Source organism: Carcharhinus amblyrhynchos, chromosome 27, assembly GCF_965287045.1.
Source record: "Carcharhinus amblyrhynchos chromosome 27, sCarAmb.v2.hapA, whole genome shotgun sequence".
Lineage (NCBI taxonomy): Eukaryota > Metazoa > Chordata > Chondrichthyes > Carcharhiniformes > Carcharhinidae > Carcharhinus > Carcharhinus amblyrhynchos.
The window spans coordinates 23,121,280-23,140,136 of NC_137350.1; the positions used below are offsets into that span (position 1 = coordinate 23,121,280).

The 18,857-nt window shown below is 42.4% G+C and overlaps 1 protein-coding gene across 1 annotated transcript in view; it reads left to right on the forward strand.

The window, feature by feature from the left end:
- Positions 1-18,134, forward strand: part of LOC145359090 (all-trans-retinol 13,14-reductase-like) — a 50,492-nt gene extending 32,358 nt beyond the window's left edge. The window contains exons 9-12 of the mRNA XM_080213475.1: positions 5,487-5,596; positions 12,505-12,671; positions 16,332-16,491; positions 17,928-18,134. Of these exons, the coding sequence (XP_080069601.1) occupies positions 5,487-5,596; positions 12,505-12,671; positions 16,332-16,491; positions 17,928-18,073 (583 nt within the window). The 3' untranslated portion in view covers positions 18,074-18,134. The remainder of the gene's footprint in view (positions 1-5,486; positions 5,597-12,504; positions 12,672-16,331; positions 16,492-17,927) is intronic.
- The last annotated feature ends 723 nt before the right edge of the window (positions 18,135-18,857 follow it).

The window sequence follows — 18,857 nt, forward strand, 5'->3', positions numbered from 1 at the left end:
AATCGACTTTTAAAGCCTTGGAAAATCACTCCAAAAACAGGGGTCAACTTATATTGAGTATAACATGTGACATATCAATGGCGGTGTTTGGCGGTCGCCATATTGAACTGTGATGAAAAATAACACCAATAATTCCAATTTAAAAGGTGACATAATTATTCAATAAATTAATTCCACAAACTTGAACCACAATTAAAACATTATAAACATGGTCAAAATCATTGGCATTCAACACAAAGCATTCACCAAATTCATCCTAAATCACTTTGAATCATAGATACCTACAGCACAGAAGGAGGCCATTTGACCCGTCAAAACTATACTGACAACAATCTCACCCTGACCCTAACCCCATAACCCCACATATTCCTCTAGTTCCCTTGACTGTAGGGGTCAACTTAGCATGGCCAATCAACCTAACCCGTACATCTTTGGAATGTGGGAGGAAGCAGGAGCACCTGGAGAAAACCCACACAGCCATGGGGACAAGGTGTAAACTCCACACGGTCACCCAAGGCCGAAATTGAACATGGGTCCCTGGTGTTGTGAGGTGGCAGTGCTAACAACTGTGCCACCATGCCACCCTTTGGCCATGACATTATCATAAGGATCTTATTCTAGATCAGATTTCAGTTTCAGAATCAATCTCCCATAACAAATCACCTTCCTTTCCATCCATTGAATTGGATATTTGACGTTGCTTGAGCGATCTGATGTTAATTTGTGCTTTAATAGCATTATGCCGTTTGATGAGTAAACTGCACAAAACATCAATTTGTGTAGTGCTCATATTTTCACTCTTTGTGAAGATTCTTTTCTCCATCAACCACCCACCTATTCCGTTTGGTGCGAACATGACACTTGAAAAGCTTGTCGAGGCACACAATGAAAATCCCCCAGTCACCACACACTCCGGCACCTGTTCAGGTACACTGAGGGGAAATTTAGCTTGGCCAATGCACCTAACCAGCCTGTCTTTCAGACTGCGGGAGGAAACTGGAGCACCTGGAGGAAATGCACGCAGACCCAGGGAGAACGTGCAGACTCCACACAGACAGTGACCCAGCCGGGCATTGAACCCAGGTCCCTGGTGCTGTGAGGCAGCAGTGCTAGTCACTGTGCCATCATGCCACCCTTTATCTGTAGCCTTTACTTGAATCCAGTACTTCATCCATTTGTTGCTCATGTGCTCTGTGTGGGCATGTCTTAAACTCCCATGCATCTTCTTGGACCACTATCCCTATTAGAACATAGAACATAGAAAAACTACAGCACAAACAGGCCCTTCAGCCCACAAGTTGCGCTGATCATATCCCTACCTACTTGGCCTACCTAAAACACTCAATTCTATTAAGTCCCATGTACTCATCCAGAAGTCTCTTAAAAGACTCTAACGAATTCGCCTCCACCACCACCGACGGCTGCCGATTCCACTCACTCACCAGCCTCTGAGTGAAAAACTTACCTCTGACATCTCCTCTGTACCTACACCCCAGCACCTTAAACCTGTGTCCTCTCATAGCGACCATTTCAGCCATGGGAAATAACCTCTGAGAATCCACCTGATCTATACCTCTCAATATCTTATAAACCTCTATCAGGTCACCTCTCATCTTTCGTCTCTCCAAGGAGAAAAGACTGAGTTCCCTCAACCTAAGCTCATAAGGCATGCCATTCAATCCAGGCAACATCCTTGTAAATCTCCTCTACACCCTTTCAATAGCTTCCACATCTTTCTTGTAATGAGGCGACCAGAACTGCACACAGTACTTCAAGTGGGGTCTGACTAGGGTCTTATAAAGCTGCAGCGTTACCTCCTGACTCCTAAACTCAATCCCTCAATTGATGAAGGCCAGTACACCATATGCCTTCTTGACCACATCCTCTACCTGCGAGGCCGATTTAAGAGTCCTATGGACCTGGACCCCAAGGTCCTTCTGATCCTCTACATTGCTAAGAGTCTTACCCTTGATATTATACTCCTTCATCCCATTTGACCTGCCAAATGGACCACTACACATTTATCCGGGTTGAAGTCTATCTGCCACTTCTCCGCCCAGAAGTGCTTGTTTACTTCCTTGCTCCAATTTATATGGTGAACAAAATAAGCATTTCCTGGTGAAAACATGAGGTGAGCTCTCAATTAAAATATACTATATCTTAACAGAAAATTGACACCTGCGTAAACTCCAGGTATAGGTTTCAATGTTTTCTGGGACTAAAAGAATGGGGTCATCTTATCTGGCAGGTCAATTTATTTTTGGCATGATCTATGAGGAGGCGATGGCTTAGTGCTATTATCATTAAACTATTAATCCAGAAACTCGGCTAATGTTCTGGGGACTGGGATTCAAATCCTTCCATAGCAGGTGTTGGAATTTGAAAGCAATGTAAAATATCTGGAATTAAGAGTCTACTGATGACCATGAAATCATGGTCAATTGTCAGAAAAGCCCCTCTTGTTCACTAATGTCCTTTAGGTAAGGAAATCTGCCGTCCTTACCTGGTCTGGCCTACATGTAACTCCACAGCCACAGCAATGTGGTTGATCTCAACTTCCCTCAGGCAACTAGGGATGGGCAATAAATGCTGTAAGAAGTCTGACAACACCAGGTTTAAGTCCAACCGATTTATTTGATAGTAAACTCACAAGCTTTCGAGGTTCCCCTCTTTGTTAAGTGAACTCTCCATTCAGGTGAACTCTCCATTCACCTGATGAAGAGGGGAACCTCGAAAGCCAGTGAGTTTACTATCAAATAAATCAGTTGGACTTAAACCTGGTGTTGTCAGACTTCTTACTGTGTCTACCCCAGTCCAATGCCGGCATCTCCACATCAATAAATGTTGGCCAGCCAGCAATACCCATGTCCTACAAATTAATTTTTTAAAAATTGCACCCAATGGTACCATCAAAATGCCCAGCTCAGTTAAATCATGGCTTGTACAGAAAAGGTTTACACCCCCAGCTCCAGTAGAGTAATCATCACTTTCAGTTTCATTTTCAAAATCCATGTAAGGTGATCTCTTATTTCCCACTTCTATGGTAAATGCTGCTTGTCTGACTTCTCCCAGAATGCACCAGTGAAGTGACCTTGAAGAAGTTTGGAATAAAATGTTAATTGACTGCTGAGATATGAGCAGTTCTATATTCAGATAATGCATATCCATTACAGAGTGGGTAAGATTTGCATTCACTCCATTCACTCGCCATCTTTATGATCCTGAGAGATAGGAGATATCCATCCCCATCAGCTTCTTGTGAACCAGATTTCCACTTTGAAAGGATCCTTCAAATCCTTTGCATCAAGTCATGTTTTCCTTCAATCCACTTGTGTTACCAGCTTGGATTGCCTTGCTTTCTTCCGTTTCTTGGTGTTTTATTATTTCAATCGGACTGTTTCTAACTTTTTTGTTCCTCATCCAACCTTCTTTGTCCACTGTGGGCAACATAGTTTACCCCAGTCCAATGCTGGCATCTCCACATCATGGCAACATAGTGGCACAGTGATTAGCACTGCTGCCTCACAGCTCCAGGCACCTGGGTTCCATTTCCGGCTTGGGTCACTGACTGTGTGGAGTTTGCACATTCTCCCCGTGTCTGCGTGTGTTTTCTATGGGTGTTCTGGTTTCCATCCACAGTCCAAGATGTGCGGGTTAGGTTGATTGGCCATGCTAAATTAACTGTAGTGACAGGGGATGTGTAGGTTAGAGGAATTAGCGAGGTAAATATGTGGGGCTACGTGGATAGGGCCTAGGTCGGTGTAGACTCGATGGGCCAAATGGCCTCCTTCTGCACTGTAGGGATTCCATGATTGTATGATTCTTTTGGGTCCAGCTTCATTTATATTATTTTTCACCACTCTTTTTTTTGATGTACCATGTTAATTCAAGGTCCAGTTCCATTTTTAAGAGAGAAGTTAACCAAGCCATTAAAACTATAACGTGCCCAACAAAAAAAAATCCAACAGAGAAAGTGGCGATGTCATGTCACCATAGACCTAAGACAGGTCCAGACTAATTTTAAGAACGGAGGTTCAACAATACATTCTCAAATATAACCATAAATCTAATGCCCATTCTTGGCAAGGACTAATGATGTGGATGTAATCAGTCAAAGGGTAATATCAGAGAATCACAAACTGTTATGGTGCAATAGGAGGCCATTTGGCCCATTATGTCTGTAGTATGCTCTCCAAATGGCCATTATGATTTAGTGCCATTCTCCTGCCTTTTCCTTCTAAACCTGCACATTGTTTCTGTTCAAATATTCATCAAATGCTCTCTTGATTGCCTAGATTGAACCTGCCTCCACCACATTTCCAGGCAGTGCATTCCAGACCTGAACCACTCGCAGTGTGGAAAAGCTTTCTCACACATTACATATGCTTCTTTTGCAAATCACTTTAAATCTGCGCTCTCTCATTCTCAATCCTTTTTTGAGAGGGAACGGTTTCTCTCTTCCTACCTGTCCAGCCCCTGCATGATTTTGAACACCTCCATCAAAACTCCACTCAACCTTCTTCTCTCTAAGGAGAACAATCCCAACCTCTCCGATCTATCCTCATAACTGATATTCCTCATCCCTGGAAACATTTTTATAAACCTCTTCTGCATCCTCTCCAATGAGTTCAAATCCTTCCTAAAGTGTGGCATTCAGAACTGTACCCAGTATTCCAGCTGAAATCTAACTAGTGCCTTATACAAGTTCAGCATAACCTCCTTGCTCTTGTACTCCCTTTAATATATATTATCAAATTATATAGTAAGTGGATGCATATGTCCCACTGATGGATTTTCATGTTGACTGCAGCAATATTAAAGTTATTAGTCATAAGTGAGGCTTACATTAACACTGCAATGAGGTTACTGTGAAAGTCCCCTAGTCACCACACTCTGGCGCCTGTTCGGGTCAATGCAGCTAACCAGCAAATCTTTCAGAACATGGGAGGAAACCCACGCAGACCCAAACAAACTCCATATAGACAGTGACCCAAGCTGGGAATCGATCCCAGGCCCCTGGTGCTGTGAAGCAGCAGTGCTAACCACTGTGTCATCCCAAAACAAATCCGCATTCATTATGAATTCACCTCAATTATTATTTGTCAATTGCAGCAGTAGTACTTCAGGATAAATAAGTTCTTACAGGACACAACATAGTAGCTTTCCATCAGCTGCAGGCTAATCAATTCATATTTAATTAACAATTGGACATTTGCCTTGTAGCCTTTTTCCAATTAGACTTAAGCAATGTCCATTGGTTATAAAATCAATACCCAGCCCATATTAGGAAAGAAGTAACAGTGAATTGAAAAAAATGTGGATGTGAGTCAGACTTGCTCATGTCAGCATTGTTACTAACCTTTCTGAATATCACAAAACGTTCTAAAAATCATTCTTCTAAAAGGTGGGGAAGGGATTTAAGGGAATGGGTATCTGGGGAGAATAACTGCTGCAAGTGTTTCCTACAGCTAAGTGCTTTCTTTCAGAATGAACTACACAATTTCTGCAACCAGAGAGGAATTTATGGAATCAATTCCAATGTTATTTGTTACCTTTCCATCAGCGAAGGATTTCACCTGGAAGGAGCGATATCCAGGTAACAACGGATTTCACCCAGAACGCCCAAAATCATTATGTTGTCTGCCAACTTATTATTAAATTTGTGTTGTAGGTTCTTTTCATGCCACAATATTTTTACAGTCGTGAAAGATAAACATTTCGTTTCCCGTTGTTTTGTCCCTTTCTCCTTCCAGGATTGGACTTCTGTTGAGGTACGGTATCACCGATGCCTTTTTCCTGCATATAGCTTCAGAAGAAGTTCAATTTAGCGCTCAGAGGTAGTGGGCTGTAGTTGGTAAATTATCAGAGCCAAAACACCACCATCCACATAGTTTAATTAACAAAGGATCTAAACAGTATGCAATGTTCAATTAGCTACTTGTCTGTCTGCTTTATCGGTATTGCTGCAGGTTGTTCTTCATGAACTTACTCAAGTGCCTGTAAGCCTACACAAGGCTCAGCAAGTTATTTGACAATGGACGACATCACAATTGAGCGAGAATGTTCCCCATATCCATAAAAGCAGTAGATGTTACCAGATAGCTATCAAGGGCAGGACTCCTAGTTATGTTATTTCCCTAGTTCAGCATCTCTGAGGCTAACTCAAGTGATCCTTTGGCACCCTGAGTGGTATTGGCTCACTTAACACAAGTTTGTAACTCAAACCTGGGACCTACTGATCACAATGGCACAGTGTTTCACACTGCTGCCTTACAGCACCAGAGACTCAGGTTTAATTCCAGCCTTGGATGACTGAGTGGAGTTTGCACATTCTCTCCATGTCAGCATGGATTTCCTCCCACAGTCCAAAGATGTGCAAGGTAGCTGGATTGACCATGCTAAGTTATCCCTTAGTGTCCTAAGATGTCTAGGTTAGATGGATTAGTCATGAGAAATGCATGGAGTTACATGGAGGACAGGGTGGGCCTGGGTAAGATGCACTGTCATGGAGTCGGTGTGGACTCAATGGGCTGAATGGTCTCCTGTGCTGTGGGGATTCCATGAAATGTTTCACTCACACAAATACTTCCCCAAGTGTGCATCATTGTATCAATCTTTAGGCGTATTTTTCAAAAGTAGAGTGCTGTATGTTAATGGGACATGTGCAGTACATCAAGGTTAACAACCCACTGAATCTTTCCTCATAAGGCAGGAATCAGTCAAGTGAACCTTTTCTGAACTGCTTCCAATGCAATTATAGGACAGCAATACTGTATACCGTCCAAATGTAGTCTCATCACTGCCCTGTACGTTCCTATTTTTATACTTGATTCACTTGCTGCACCTGTATTCCTACTTTTAGTGATTCATGTACCAAGACACCCAGATCCCTCTGTACCATAAGATCATAAGATACTGGAGCAGAATTAGACCACTCGGCCCATCGAGTCTGCTCTGCCATTCAATCATGGCTGCTATTTTCTCATCCCCATTCCCCTGTTTTTTTCCTGATCCCTTGAATTTTTTGAGTTTTTGTTAAATTTTTTACTCTATCCTTAAATTTACAAAGCCAGCACTCAGAGTGGATCAGGCAAACCCAAATCCATTCCTTGCTTGTTCCAGAAACCAAATTCAAATTCCAATTGAATCCAATTCATGGTTTTTACACAGAAGGTGTTGGGTGCCTGGAGCTCGCTGCCAGGGGAAGTAATGAAAGCAGATACGATAGTAAGTTTTAAGGGGCATCTGGACAAATACATGAATAGATTGGGAATGAGGGATATGGTTCCTGCAAAGGTATGTGATTTTAGTTCAGTCTGGCAGCATGGTTGGTGCAGGCTTGGAGGGCCAGAGGGCCTGTTCCTCTGCTGTAATTTTCTTTGTTCTTTGTTCTTCTTTACAAGAGAGACAAACCCGATCCAAGCTGACAAGATAAGGCATTGAACCCCACCTTGGGCTTGATCTGACGTTTGATCTTAGCCAAAAGGACAAGAAGTAATTGAGTTCTGTACCCTCTCTCCATTGAGATTATATACTGCTCTTCTATTCTTCCTGCCAAAGCAGGCAAATTCCATTTTCCCATATTATACTCCATCTGTCAATGTTTTGCCCATTCACGTCACCTTTCTATATCCCTCTGTCTGCTCTTTATATCCTCTTGATTTATTTTCCTCTCTGTCCTTGCATCATGAGTATATCTTCAAACTCTTCATCCTGATCCTGGATATCAATTGTAAGTAGCTAAAGCAGTGGCGTACTGGTATCGTCGCTGGACTAGTAATCCAGGGTAACCCTCTGGAGACTCAGGTTCAAATCCCACCACTGCAGATGGTGGAATTTGAATTCAATAAAAAATAAGGAATTAGAAGTCTAAAGATGGCCATGAAACCATTGTCAATTGTTATAAAAACCCATCTGGTTCTCAAATGTCCTTCAGGGAAGGAAATCTGCTGTCCTTACATGGCCTGGCCTACACTTGACCCCATATCCACAGCAAAGAGGCTGACCCTTAAAATGTCCTCAGGCATGGGCAATAAATGCTCACCCATGAACGAATATTTTTTTAAAAAAGCACCGATCCCTGGGGTACACCACTTATAACAGCTTGTCACCTGCTCACCCAGAGAACCAAAATGCCCCTTACTAGGCCACACACAAATCAGCCCCTTTAAATTATCATGTATGCTTGTCCACGCAAAAAAAGGACCATTGTGATGTTAGTGTACCTTTTAAGAATTTTTTTTAAAATTCATGTTCACAGCCTTAGGTGATGTCATTGTTGGGAGGAGGAAAGAAAACTGTGGGCAGGTCAGGTGATAGAGGTTTCATTTTCAGTTTCCATTTGGAACTGCGGAGTTGAGTTTTTAGTTTTAGGAGGGACAGCAAGCTAAAAAGAAGTGTTTTCCTTCTCTCCTTGGTGTTTTGAAATTTCTGTTGGTTAGCTGAAAAGATCTTGTTTTCCTGAAGGGGGAAAGCTGCTGTTGGTGAGAGCTGGACCAGAGTCTTTTCTGGTGTTTCCGGAAGCTGTCTTGTCTTCAAACTGTTCTGAGTCTCAAGAGCATTTGACTGCAGGATTCAACCAATGACCTCGATCCCAGTATCACGTGAGCATTAGCCAGTGCAGTGTTAAACCTGTGAACAGGGTTTTTGTCTATGGGTTTGGTTTGATTGGAACATTGTAGGGACCTTTGTAAAGGACTACATATTATCATGATTCTTTGTTTCTTGTTTGTAATTGATAAAAGTACTTGCTAACATTCTTACTATCCATTTAGCTATATTCTGAAATAAATTTGTTTGATAAAAGCTCCCTAGTGGGTCACTTGAATCATACCTGAAGTGAAACATTTCATGCTTATCCTACCCAAATTCAAAATACAAAATTTATGATCCAGGCAGGCTCCATGAAATACTTTGGAGTTTCTAACCTGAACCATAACACCATGTACTTAAAGAAATTGCCCGCAGAGTGAAAAATGGAAATTGAGGAGATATTCATCAAAAACCTTCGGCCTCATCCATGGCTGAGGTTCTTCTGTACCATTGCAGTGAATGGAGTTTTGGCTGAGTGCCAAATTCTCTGTTATTGCTGGGTACAGAAGATTGGAGCATCCTGCCTACTGCTTTAGCATGCATAATAGGGCTTCAAAGGTGCAGCTTTGGGCAAGATAATTGAAATTTCAACAGACATTTTTAATATTAATAAGCTTCTGCATAATATTCTCATACAAATGACAGCATAAGCCATTGGTGCAAATTTGCCACGCTCCTGCTGCAGGGAAGTCGATGAACTTAGCACCCAGCCAAATCTCCATTCACTGCAATGGGATGGGAAAATCCCACCAGTGTGAAGACCATAACATTCCAGCCCATGACTTGGGAGCTAGAAAGAGCAATGTGGTTGACTTTCAACTGCCCTCAGGCAACCAGGAATGGGCAATAAATGCTGGCCAGCCAGTGACGTCCCTGTCCCATGAATGAATAAAAAAAGGTTATCGGCTGCAATGTCCTTGCTGACTTTAGTTTGGAGACGTATTCTGCTTGTCACATTTGATCTTAATCTTAATTAAGGTGCTTTTATTCAAACTTGCATCTACAGTTACCACCAAACCTTAGTTGGATTCATTGCAACCAAACACAACTAATTAATGCTTGCACTGTTTCAAGTCAAATGTGATTGCAGGAGAAGGGGGAAGAGATGTACAAGTTGATAAAAAGACATGTTCAGGCCTGATGTCAGAAAGCACTTCTTCTCACAAAGTAATTACAACCTAGAAAAGTCTTGCAGAGAGAATAAGAGCATCTAAATCCCTGGAGTCGTTCAAGCTGCCAATGATTGATGCAGGTTTTTATGGTAGTCAGCAGGATGGATTGAATAGCTTTGCACATCTGTGCTTTTCTTTGTGTATCAAGCCAACAAGTTATGAAGGGTGGACCTGAGACTTTCAAAGGTGAGGGACTGTCTTGGCAGCATAGCTGGAAACATTACAACATTGCTTGTGATTGAAAGGCAATTGTTGGAATTGTGAAGCATTTCAGAACTTCATTTTACACTGTTGTAGAGCAGATTATTAAATAAAATAATCTCAGGAGGCCCAGTATAGAACAATCCTTTATTGGCCAACCCATTAGGAGAGAAGTTCTTCAGTTCAGGGTTTTGAAGGCACTCTACTCAGCTGAAGAGCCATGCAATATTTATACATTGTAAGTCATGTAGGCAAGGCATTATTTACATTTCAACATTGTCTGCTTTTAGGTTTTACATTATACAATTTACAGATGTTCTCAAGGCAGAGTGTCTGCTATCCCAAGAACGATCTATCTTTCTTATGTCTCATCGGCGCCTCATAGACTCTTCACAAATGTTTGTTGCTACCAGGCACACTAGCGGGCTTGTCACCCAAATAAAACTAAGATATCTTTGTTTATATATCCCCATGTCCTTTTTCGCTGATTGTGGAATTTACTTAAACTTCCTAACTATTTTACACAGATTCCCTACTCCTTTGTGACCCTTAATAACACATACTCACTATTTGCCATCAGAAATTGTTGTAAGAAAACCATATTCATTATTTCCCTCCAAACAACACCACCTGAGTAGTTGAAGACAATCTGAAGAGGGGAAGAATAGTAATCGGAGGAAAGGTCACAATCGCATTAGAAAAGGTCGTATTTGTTTTTACAATTCAAACTAGAATGTTATTACTTATTAACTATGTAAGAGAGAAAAGTTAATGCCTCTTTAAATGAACCTCGCTTCTTTCAGCCAATCTTTCTGTAGTGTGCAGAGTTGAAAATATCTTTAGTCTTTAATGTCATTCTTTAATCTTTGACATTTCCGAAGACACCAATTTGCAATAGCAAATGTCATCACTCGAAAGTGCGAGGCAGCTTTTTGATCAAATCATCTTTGTGAGGCAAATGTTGCCACCGAATTATTTTACATGCAAACATGAGGTCATCTAAAACTCAGCTGCTTGAATCTTAATTCACACTAAGTCTCGTTCCGCTATAAACCACGTGCTTGTTGACCTACATTGGCTCAAGAAGTATCACGACTTTAAAGCTCTCACTGCTGTTTTCAAATCCCTCCATTGCCTTGCCCTTCCCTAGTTCCTCAAACCCCATGTTAAAGGCCAGACTAGAAACTCCAAGGTATATTATACGGTTAACCTAGACCTCAACTTTTGCATTTGATTTTGGCATTTTGTGAGCAGATGGTGTTTCACTACAGGTATGATGCAAGTGACCCACTAGGAAGGTTTTGTCAAAACAAACTTATTTAAGAACACAGTTAGAATATAACAAAAGAATTAGCAAACCTTTTACCAATTAAAATACTTAAGTCAGAATTCTATTGCCTCATCCCCACCACGGAATTGGAGCGAGCAAAGGGCAGACAAAGGATATGTCAGTTTATCTCGGGCAGGAATTTTAGGTCTTGCTCGAGTGAGGCCATAAAACCCCACCCTTAGACATGGCAAAGTATAATCCTTAGCAGCTGGCTATCTCTGCTGTTCCAATTTAAAGGAATACCACATAGACATATACCCTTCTTCAGAAATAGCATAATAACAAGTCTGCTCATGTGATACTGGATTTTCAGCTGTTTAATATTTCTGGACAAAGATTCTGATGGCAATTTTCAGAGAAGAAACAGCAAAACCTCAGAGAGATAAACTTCATCTCTGGTAGCTTCCAGTCTCCGGATATCAAATAGGGGAAAAGACAGACACTACTCCCTCTGGACTTAGAAAGCAGCAGCTAAGCTTGAATATTCTGCGTAAGCGCAGCTTTCCCATCATATGACCAAACCTGCCAATCATCCCCATGAAGCCCCACTCTGCAAAATCCCAGGGGAAAGAAGGAGAATAGCTTTAGTTCAGATTAAAACTGACATTCTAGCCAATAGAAACAATGTTGCTATTGCAACAACAATACAGAGTGCCGGTAGACAAAATCAAGTGGGATTGTCAGGCCGCACTCACCCCAGGGTCGGAAAATCCCACCTGAGGTCAAAGGGCCTTAGCATGATCTGTATCCCAGCCGCTACGATTCCCGTGGCGGGCAAGATGGGAATTTTCTGCACAATGGTTCACATAAAATGGAAGAGTCTGCTGGAAAAGTCCTGTGCAGAAACATGACTAAAATACATTTCTTAAAGGTATAGTATTGTCACACCCACCACCTTCTGAGAAGCATTCCTCTAATTCAGGCCTCTTGAACATCCCCAATTTTAATCAAGCCACCATCAGTGGCTGTGCCTTCAATTTTTAGGCTCTAAGCTCTGGATTTCTCTCCCCACACCTCTCTGCCCCCTTCGCCTTGTACCCCCCCTTTATAAGACACTCTTCAAAACCTTCATCTGTGGTCATGTCTTTTGTTCACCCACCCAGTATCGCCTTAGGTGGCTCAGTGTTATATTTCATTTTATAAGGTGTTAAGGTTGTTTTGAGATTTTTAGTGGCGATATAAATGTATATTGTTGTTTTCAATGATCAGGAAATTCCTGTATGACTATTCTAACCATGGCACGCTATGAGTGGTTCGAAGAATGGAAAGACAGAAAAGTAAAGAGCAGAGGAATGGATTATGAGAATTTGAAAATGGCTATTGCCAGAAAGCTAATAAACTGGGCCTTAGATATATTTCCACAGCTCAAGGATAAGGTATAACTGAACCTATACAGTAAACATTTACTTTTAATAACTGGTTGCTCAAACCCTTTGAAACAGTAATGAAGACTAATGTCAACATCCTTGGGGTTAGCATTAACCAGAAACTCAACTGGGCTCACTACATAAATGCAGTGGCTATAAGAGCAGATTAGTGGCTAGGAATACTGCGGCAAGTAACTCATGTCCTGACTTCCCAAAGCCTATCCACCATCTACAAGGCAAAGTCAGGAATGTGATGGAATACTCCCCACTTGCCTGGATGAGTGCAGTTCCAACAATAGTCAAGAAGCTTGACACCATCCAGGGCAAAGCAATACACTTGATTGGCACCATATCCACTCCATCAACCACCGACGCTCAGTAACAGCAGTGTGCACTACCTACAAGATACACTGCAGCAATTCACCAAGGATCCTTAGACAGCACATTCCAAATCCATGACCACTTATTTAGGAGGACAAGGGCAGCAGATACCACTACCTGCAAGTTCCCCTCCAAGCTACTCACCATCCTGACCTAGAAATATATCGCTGTTCTTTCGCAGTCACTGAGTCAAAATCCTGGAATTCCTTCCCTAATGGCATTGTGGATCAACTCACAGCACATGGGCTGCAGCATTTCAAGTTGGCAGTTCACCATCACCTTCTCAAGGGCAACCAGGGATGGGCAATAAATGCTGGCCAGCCAGTGACACCCATGTCCCGCAAATCAATAAAAAACAATAGAAATCTGGTCAATGAATTCTGGTTGTCAGCCAGCGTTCATGACTGACTACCTTTTTGGGAAGCTTTACCTGTTCCATATTTGTTTTGAGACCGTGGGGAATATGTAATGCTCCCATCAGAGATTGATGGTCAAAAGGCCAAACTAAGGGGTTGTTGGAGGAAGGAAATTGGGGAAGGTGCAAACAAAAATAATTGGAGTTCTGGGACTGAAACTTGTAAGACTACAGGAATACTTGCATCCTAACACGTAATTCTGGTGTGTTGGATAATGCAGGGTAGACAGAAGGAATAAATGGATGGAATCTACCACTAGTAACTGTCAGAAGCAAAGTGAAAATAATCCCCTTGATAAAGCTTGAATAGTGAAGGAGGGAAATGTTATTTTTTTCCAGTTGTTTATAAGCAGTACCGTTGGCATCAATGGTTAGATTTTCCAATTACCATGTGCTTTTCTCACCTGGGAGAGATATAGGGCGGGATTCTCCCATTTTTAGCCTTAGTCCTTCCACATGAAAACAGGGGAGTTTATTGCCGGCACTAGGAATATCAGTCAGGACGGATTCACCTTCCCAATGAATGCAAATTTATGCATCCCGTAAATCACGCCAGCCAACCCTGCTGCTCAGAGCTCTGTATATCCTTAAAGGGCGCTGGATCTCTGTGTTCGCGGACAGGACCCCCTCCCCCCCAACCCCAAACATGGATATGGTGCCCCCCACTACTGACCAGAGGAGCCCCACCAACCCCTCAGCATAAAGGAGAATTCCACCCTCTGCACCCCAACCACCCATATAACAGGTCACCCTCCCACCCCACACCACGCAGGCATGTGGGTGACCTGACTCACCCCATCCCCCAAGCAGCCTCCTCAGTCTCTCCTTCAGTCCCACTCTGGCCCCCACTCAGATCCCCCTTTGGACTCTGCGCTTAGGCAATACCAACTACCCTCTGGTACTGACACCTTAGCGCCTTGGTCCCCACTGGAGGAGGGGGTCAAGGAGATAGATCCAGTGGCCATTTGCCATTTTGTCACCACCAGGCTGCTGAGGAAGATTCACACAAGGACCTTGAGGGTTGGGTGTGTTCGGATTTGAGGTTGATCTGGGCACTGTCCCGTGGGAGTGGGGTCCCATGACTGGAATGCCACTTCTATCCCTGGCAGACCGAAAGATCACCACTGGCATAGTGATTTCATGATGTGGAGATATGGCGTTGGACTAGGGTAAACACAATAATAAGTCTCACAACACCAGGTTAAAGTCCAACCAATTTATTTGATAGTAAACTCACAAGCTTTCGGGGTTTGCCCCTTCATCAGGTGAATGGAGAGCTCTGGCCTCAGACAGAGCATATAACAGCACACACAGTTTACAGATTACTGATTAGAATACGAGTCTTCACAGCTAACCTGCTATTCAAATTTAATGTGAATTGCAGGTTAGTTGTAAAGATTCATTTTCTAATCAGTAATCTGTAAACTGTCTGAGCTGTTATATGCTCTGTCTGAGACCAGAACTCTCCATTCAGCTGACGAAGGGGCAAATCCCGAAAGCTTGTGAGTTTACTATCAAATAAATTGGTTGGACTTTAACCTGGTGTTGTGAGACTTCTTATAGTGATTTCAGGCAGCTCTCTGCTCAACATTTCCATTCCTACCTGTCATCTGTGAGAGCACTGAAGTGGCCTGGTCACTTTAATTTCCATGCTCCCTACCACCCCCCCCCCCCCCCCCCCCCCCATATCTCCTGCCAGGTTTTTAAGTCACAACAGCAATCCATTCCACATCAGGGTTTTCCTTATCTCACAGGCTGCAGATGTGAGGAGATGTCAATTTAACTGGGGGGATTGCCTCCTCCACAACTCTTCGCCCAGCCCCATTCTATTCACACAGCTATTATTTGAAGTATCTGAGCCTTCCTAGAAAGCTGAAATCCTTTGAAGCCTCTCTATTCCATTGAAAGCCTTTGAACTCATTCAATTTCACAGTACAGTCCTTTGAAATAGACTTTGATTGACAGTTTAATTGTTTTCTACTCAGCTGTATTTATTTATCTTTCACTTCATAATTGAATACATCTGAAACATCCTCCATTGTTCCTAACTGCAACATTTGTAAAGATTCTAAGCCTGATAGACAGCTGATTTATTTATTCATTATTGCCACAAGTAGGCTAAAATTAACAATGCAATGAAGTTACTGTGAAAATCCCCTGGTCGCCACACTCCAGCACCTGTTTGGGTACACTAAGGGAAAATTTAGCATGGCCAATGCACCTAGCCAACACGCCTTTTGGACTGTGGGAGGGACCTGCAGCACCCGAAGAAAACCCACGCAAGTGTGGGGGGAACGTGCAAACTCCACACAAACAGTGACTCAAGCCATGGATTGAACCCAGACCCCTGGCACGTTGAGGCAGCAGTTCTAACCATTGAGCTACTGTGCCGTGTGGTTTATTCAGAGTGAAAGAGGAAGTGAAAATTTAAATTTTGAATTCACCACAAGATGATCAGATGTTCATAAAAATGCCCAAGCCTCTTTTCTCAGTAATTTGATTCATCAAAGTTTAAGGGAGTGGAGTAAAATTAACAATATCAGAATGGCTGCCTGCTTTGAACCCCAAACAATTTTATTTTACATTGAAGTAATTGGAAAGAATCTGACAATGTTAGGAAGTTTCAATCTCCTTCCTTTGTAGTAAATTGGCTTAGTGCACAGTCAACAAAAGTCTGCTCTTAAGATAATTACCCAAATGAGGATGTGCCTTTAAGGAGGAAATATTGATACCCTCACCAGTAGCAATGTGATAGAAAGTCAGATTATGCCTGAAAACCCAACTGTATCAACTGTATTACAACTGTATTACAACAGTATTACAAGAGTCAACTGTATTACAAGAAGTAACTGTGTTATGTGTGAAAATCCTAGATTGTGTACGTTGAAGTTGTAACCCCACTCACTAATCAATACTACCTTGCTGCTCCTCGTGGAGAGATGTATGGTGCAGACCAGAATCTTACCCGGTTCACTCCTGAAGTTGTGGCCACTATCAGAGCAAAGACTCCTGTGAAAAACCTCTACCTAACAGGTAAGCAGTTCACTGAATTACTTGTTGAAGGGTTGCCAAGAAGCGCTACCATTAATGCAAAGAGCTCCTCATACTTACAGTTTAAATAGCAAAAACAAACCAAATAAGGAGAACTTAGTTAAGCACTTCTTCCTTTTTTTTGGAACCTGTCAATTGTCAGAGAAACCCATCTGGTTCATCAAAGTTCTTTTGGGAAGAAAATCTGCCGTTGTTACCTGGTCTGGCCTACATGTGACTGCAGAGCTACAGCAATGTGGTTGACACTCAAACTGCCCTCTGAAATTGCCTAACATGCCACTCAGTTCAAGGGCAACTAAATGCTGGCCGGCCAGTGAAGTCCATGTCCCACGAATGAATAAAAAAACTGCCATGTTCCTTAGATTGTCCTCTGATGCTCTGCATCTTCGTTTTGTCATTCATAACATTCCAATCTCTAAATGGATTCTCTTAGCACCTTTCTCAACCTTTATCATAGAATCCTACAGTGGCCATTCAGCCCATCGAGCTACCACCAACCACCGTCCCAACCAGGCCCTATCCCTGCAATCCCACACGTTTAGCTAGTCCCCCTAACACTAAGGGGCAACTTATCATTACCATTTAGATTCCCTTTGTTCAGTTACAGCTAAATCCAAATCATCACCTGCACTCTGCCCCCCCAACCCCATCCTCATAGTATAAATCTCGTCCTATTTTCTTGTCTTGCTCTGATGAGGGGCCATCCAGATGTGAAACATTAGTTCTATTCTCTCTCCACCGATGCTGCCCGACCTGCTGAGATTTTCCAGCATTTTCTGTTTTTGTTTCAGATTCACAGTGTTTTGCTTAGATTTCTCAATGAGCTTGCCTCTCTCTGAACCTCCACTGCCCACGGTTTTCCTTTCATACTTTGGGGCCTGACACAAGCAATACTTGGCCAAGACTAACTGTTCTTGGCAAGAAAAAGTGCAGTGTAACTTCTAATTTATTGCTTGTAATTCGTTTCTCTTCAGTCTCAGACCTGCTCCAAGATTCCAGCCACTTCACAAAGACATGCTCATTGGCCCGAGTGAAACCAATTTCCTCAGGCTGCTGATTTAGTAGATTTTGATAGGAAAGGGGTCACGGATCTACTAAACCATTCTGATGTTTGCAACTATTCACACTGCCAGGGCTCTATTGAAATAACCCCCTTGTGTCATCAACAACTCTTCAACAAACATTCGCATGGCATGCCCCAGTTCTTCCCTGGCCATTTCCATTATAACAGGGCATTTAAAATGCTTAGTTTAAAATGTAACTGGATTTAATTTAAAAACATTACCGAATTTTTATATAAAAATTCCTAACTGAAGTTTCCAAAGCTTCTTGAGCAGTTTCTCAACCCCTGGTCACTTCATTTATGGAGCATTTCCCACGAATTGTGGCCCGTAACATTTTCTTATCCTCTCTTACAGGTCAGGATGTCTTCTCCGATGGTTTAGCTGGAGCCATGCATGGAGGCCTCATCTCTGCCTCTGCCATCTTGGGTCGAATTCTGTATGTAGACCTTCTCTCCCTTAAAAGAAGACTTAAGAAAAAGCAACTTAAAAAAGTGATATGAAACATTGATGACAGGTTTTTATGGCACCTTGGGTTGTAAACTGATGGAAGATTGACTTACTATTGACAAATTATGATGCCTATTCATTTCTAATGCCTTTTTTCTGTTGGGGTGCATTTCTGTTTGTGGAGGTGGAGGGGTGTATTCCGGCAACAGACGCTGCGGACTAAAGTATCTTCAAAATTCAAGCTGTATGATGTTCATAGAGTCATAGAATCCCTACAGTACGGAAGGAGGCCATCCAGCCCATCGAGTCTGCACTGACCACGATCTCACCCAGGCCCTAACCTCACATATTTCCCCTGCTAATCCCCCGGATACTAGGGTCAATTTAGCATGGCCAATCAACCTAACCCGCGTATCTTTGGACTGTAGGAGGAAACCGGAGCAGACACGGGGAAAACATGCAAACTCCACACAGACAGTGACCCAAGGTCAGAAAAGAACCTGCGTCCCTGGCGCTGTGAGGCAGCAGTGCTAACCATTGTGCCATCGTGCCACCCCATTATAACATATAATTGTGCTCTTAATGCTCTGTTTGATGTGACTTATGATTGTCACATGTATTAGTATACAGGGCAAAGTATTGTTTCTTGCACGCTATGCAGACAAAACATACCGTACACAGAGAAGGAAAAGAGAGGGGGACAGATGGTAGTGTTACAGTCTTAGATAGGGTGCAAAGGAAGATCAGAGAAAATTTAAAGAATAGTCTCCAGAAATCAGAGACAAATCAGTCAGATAAACTATCCCAGTTGATCATTTGTTGAATCAGGGGCTGCTT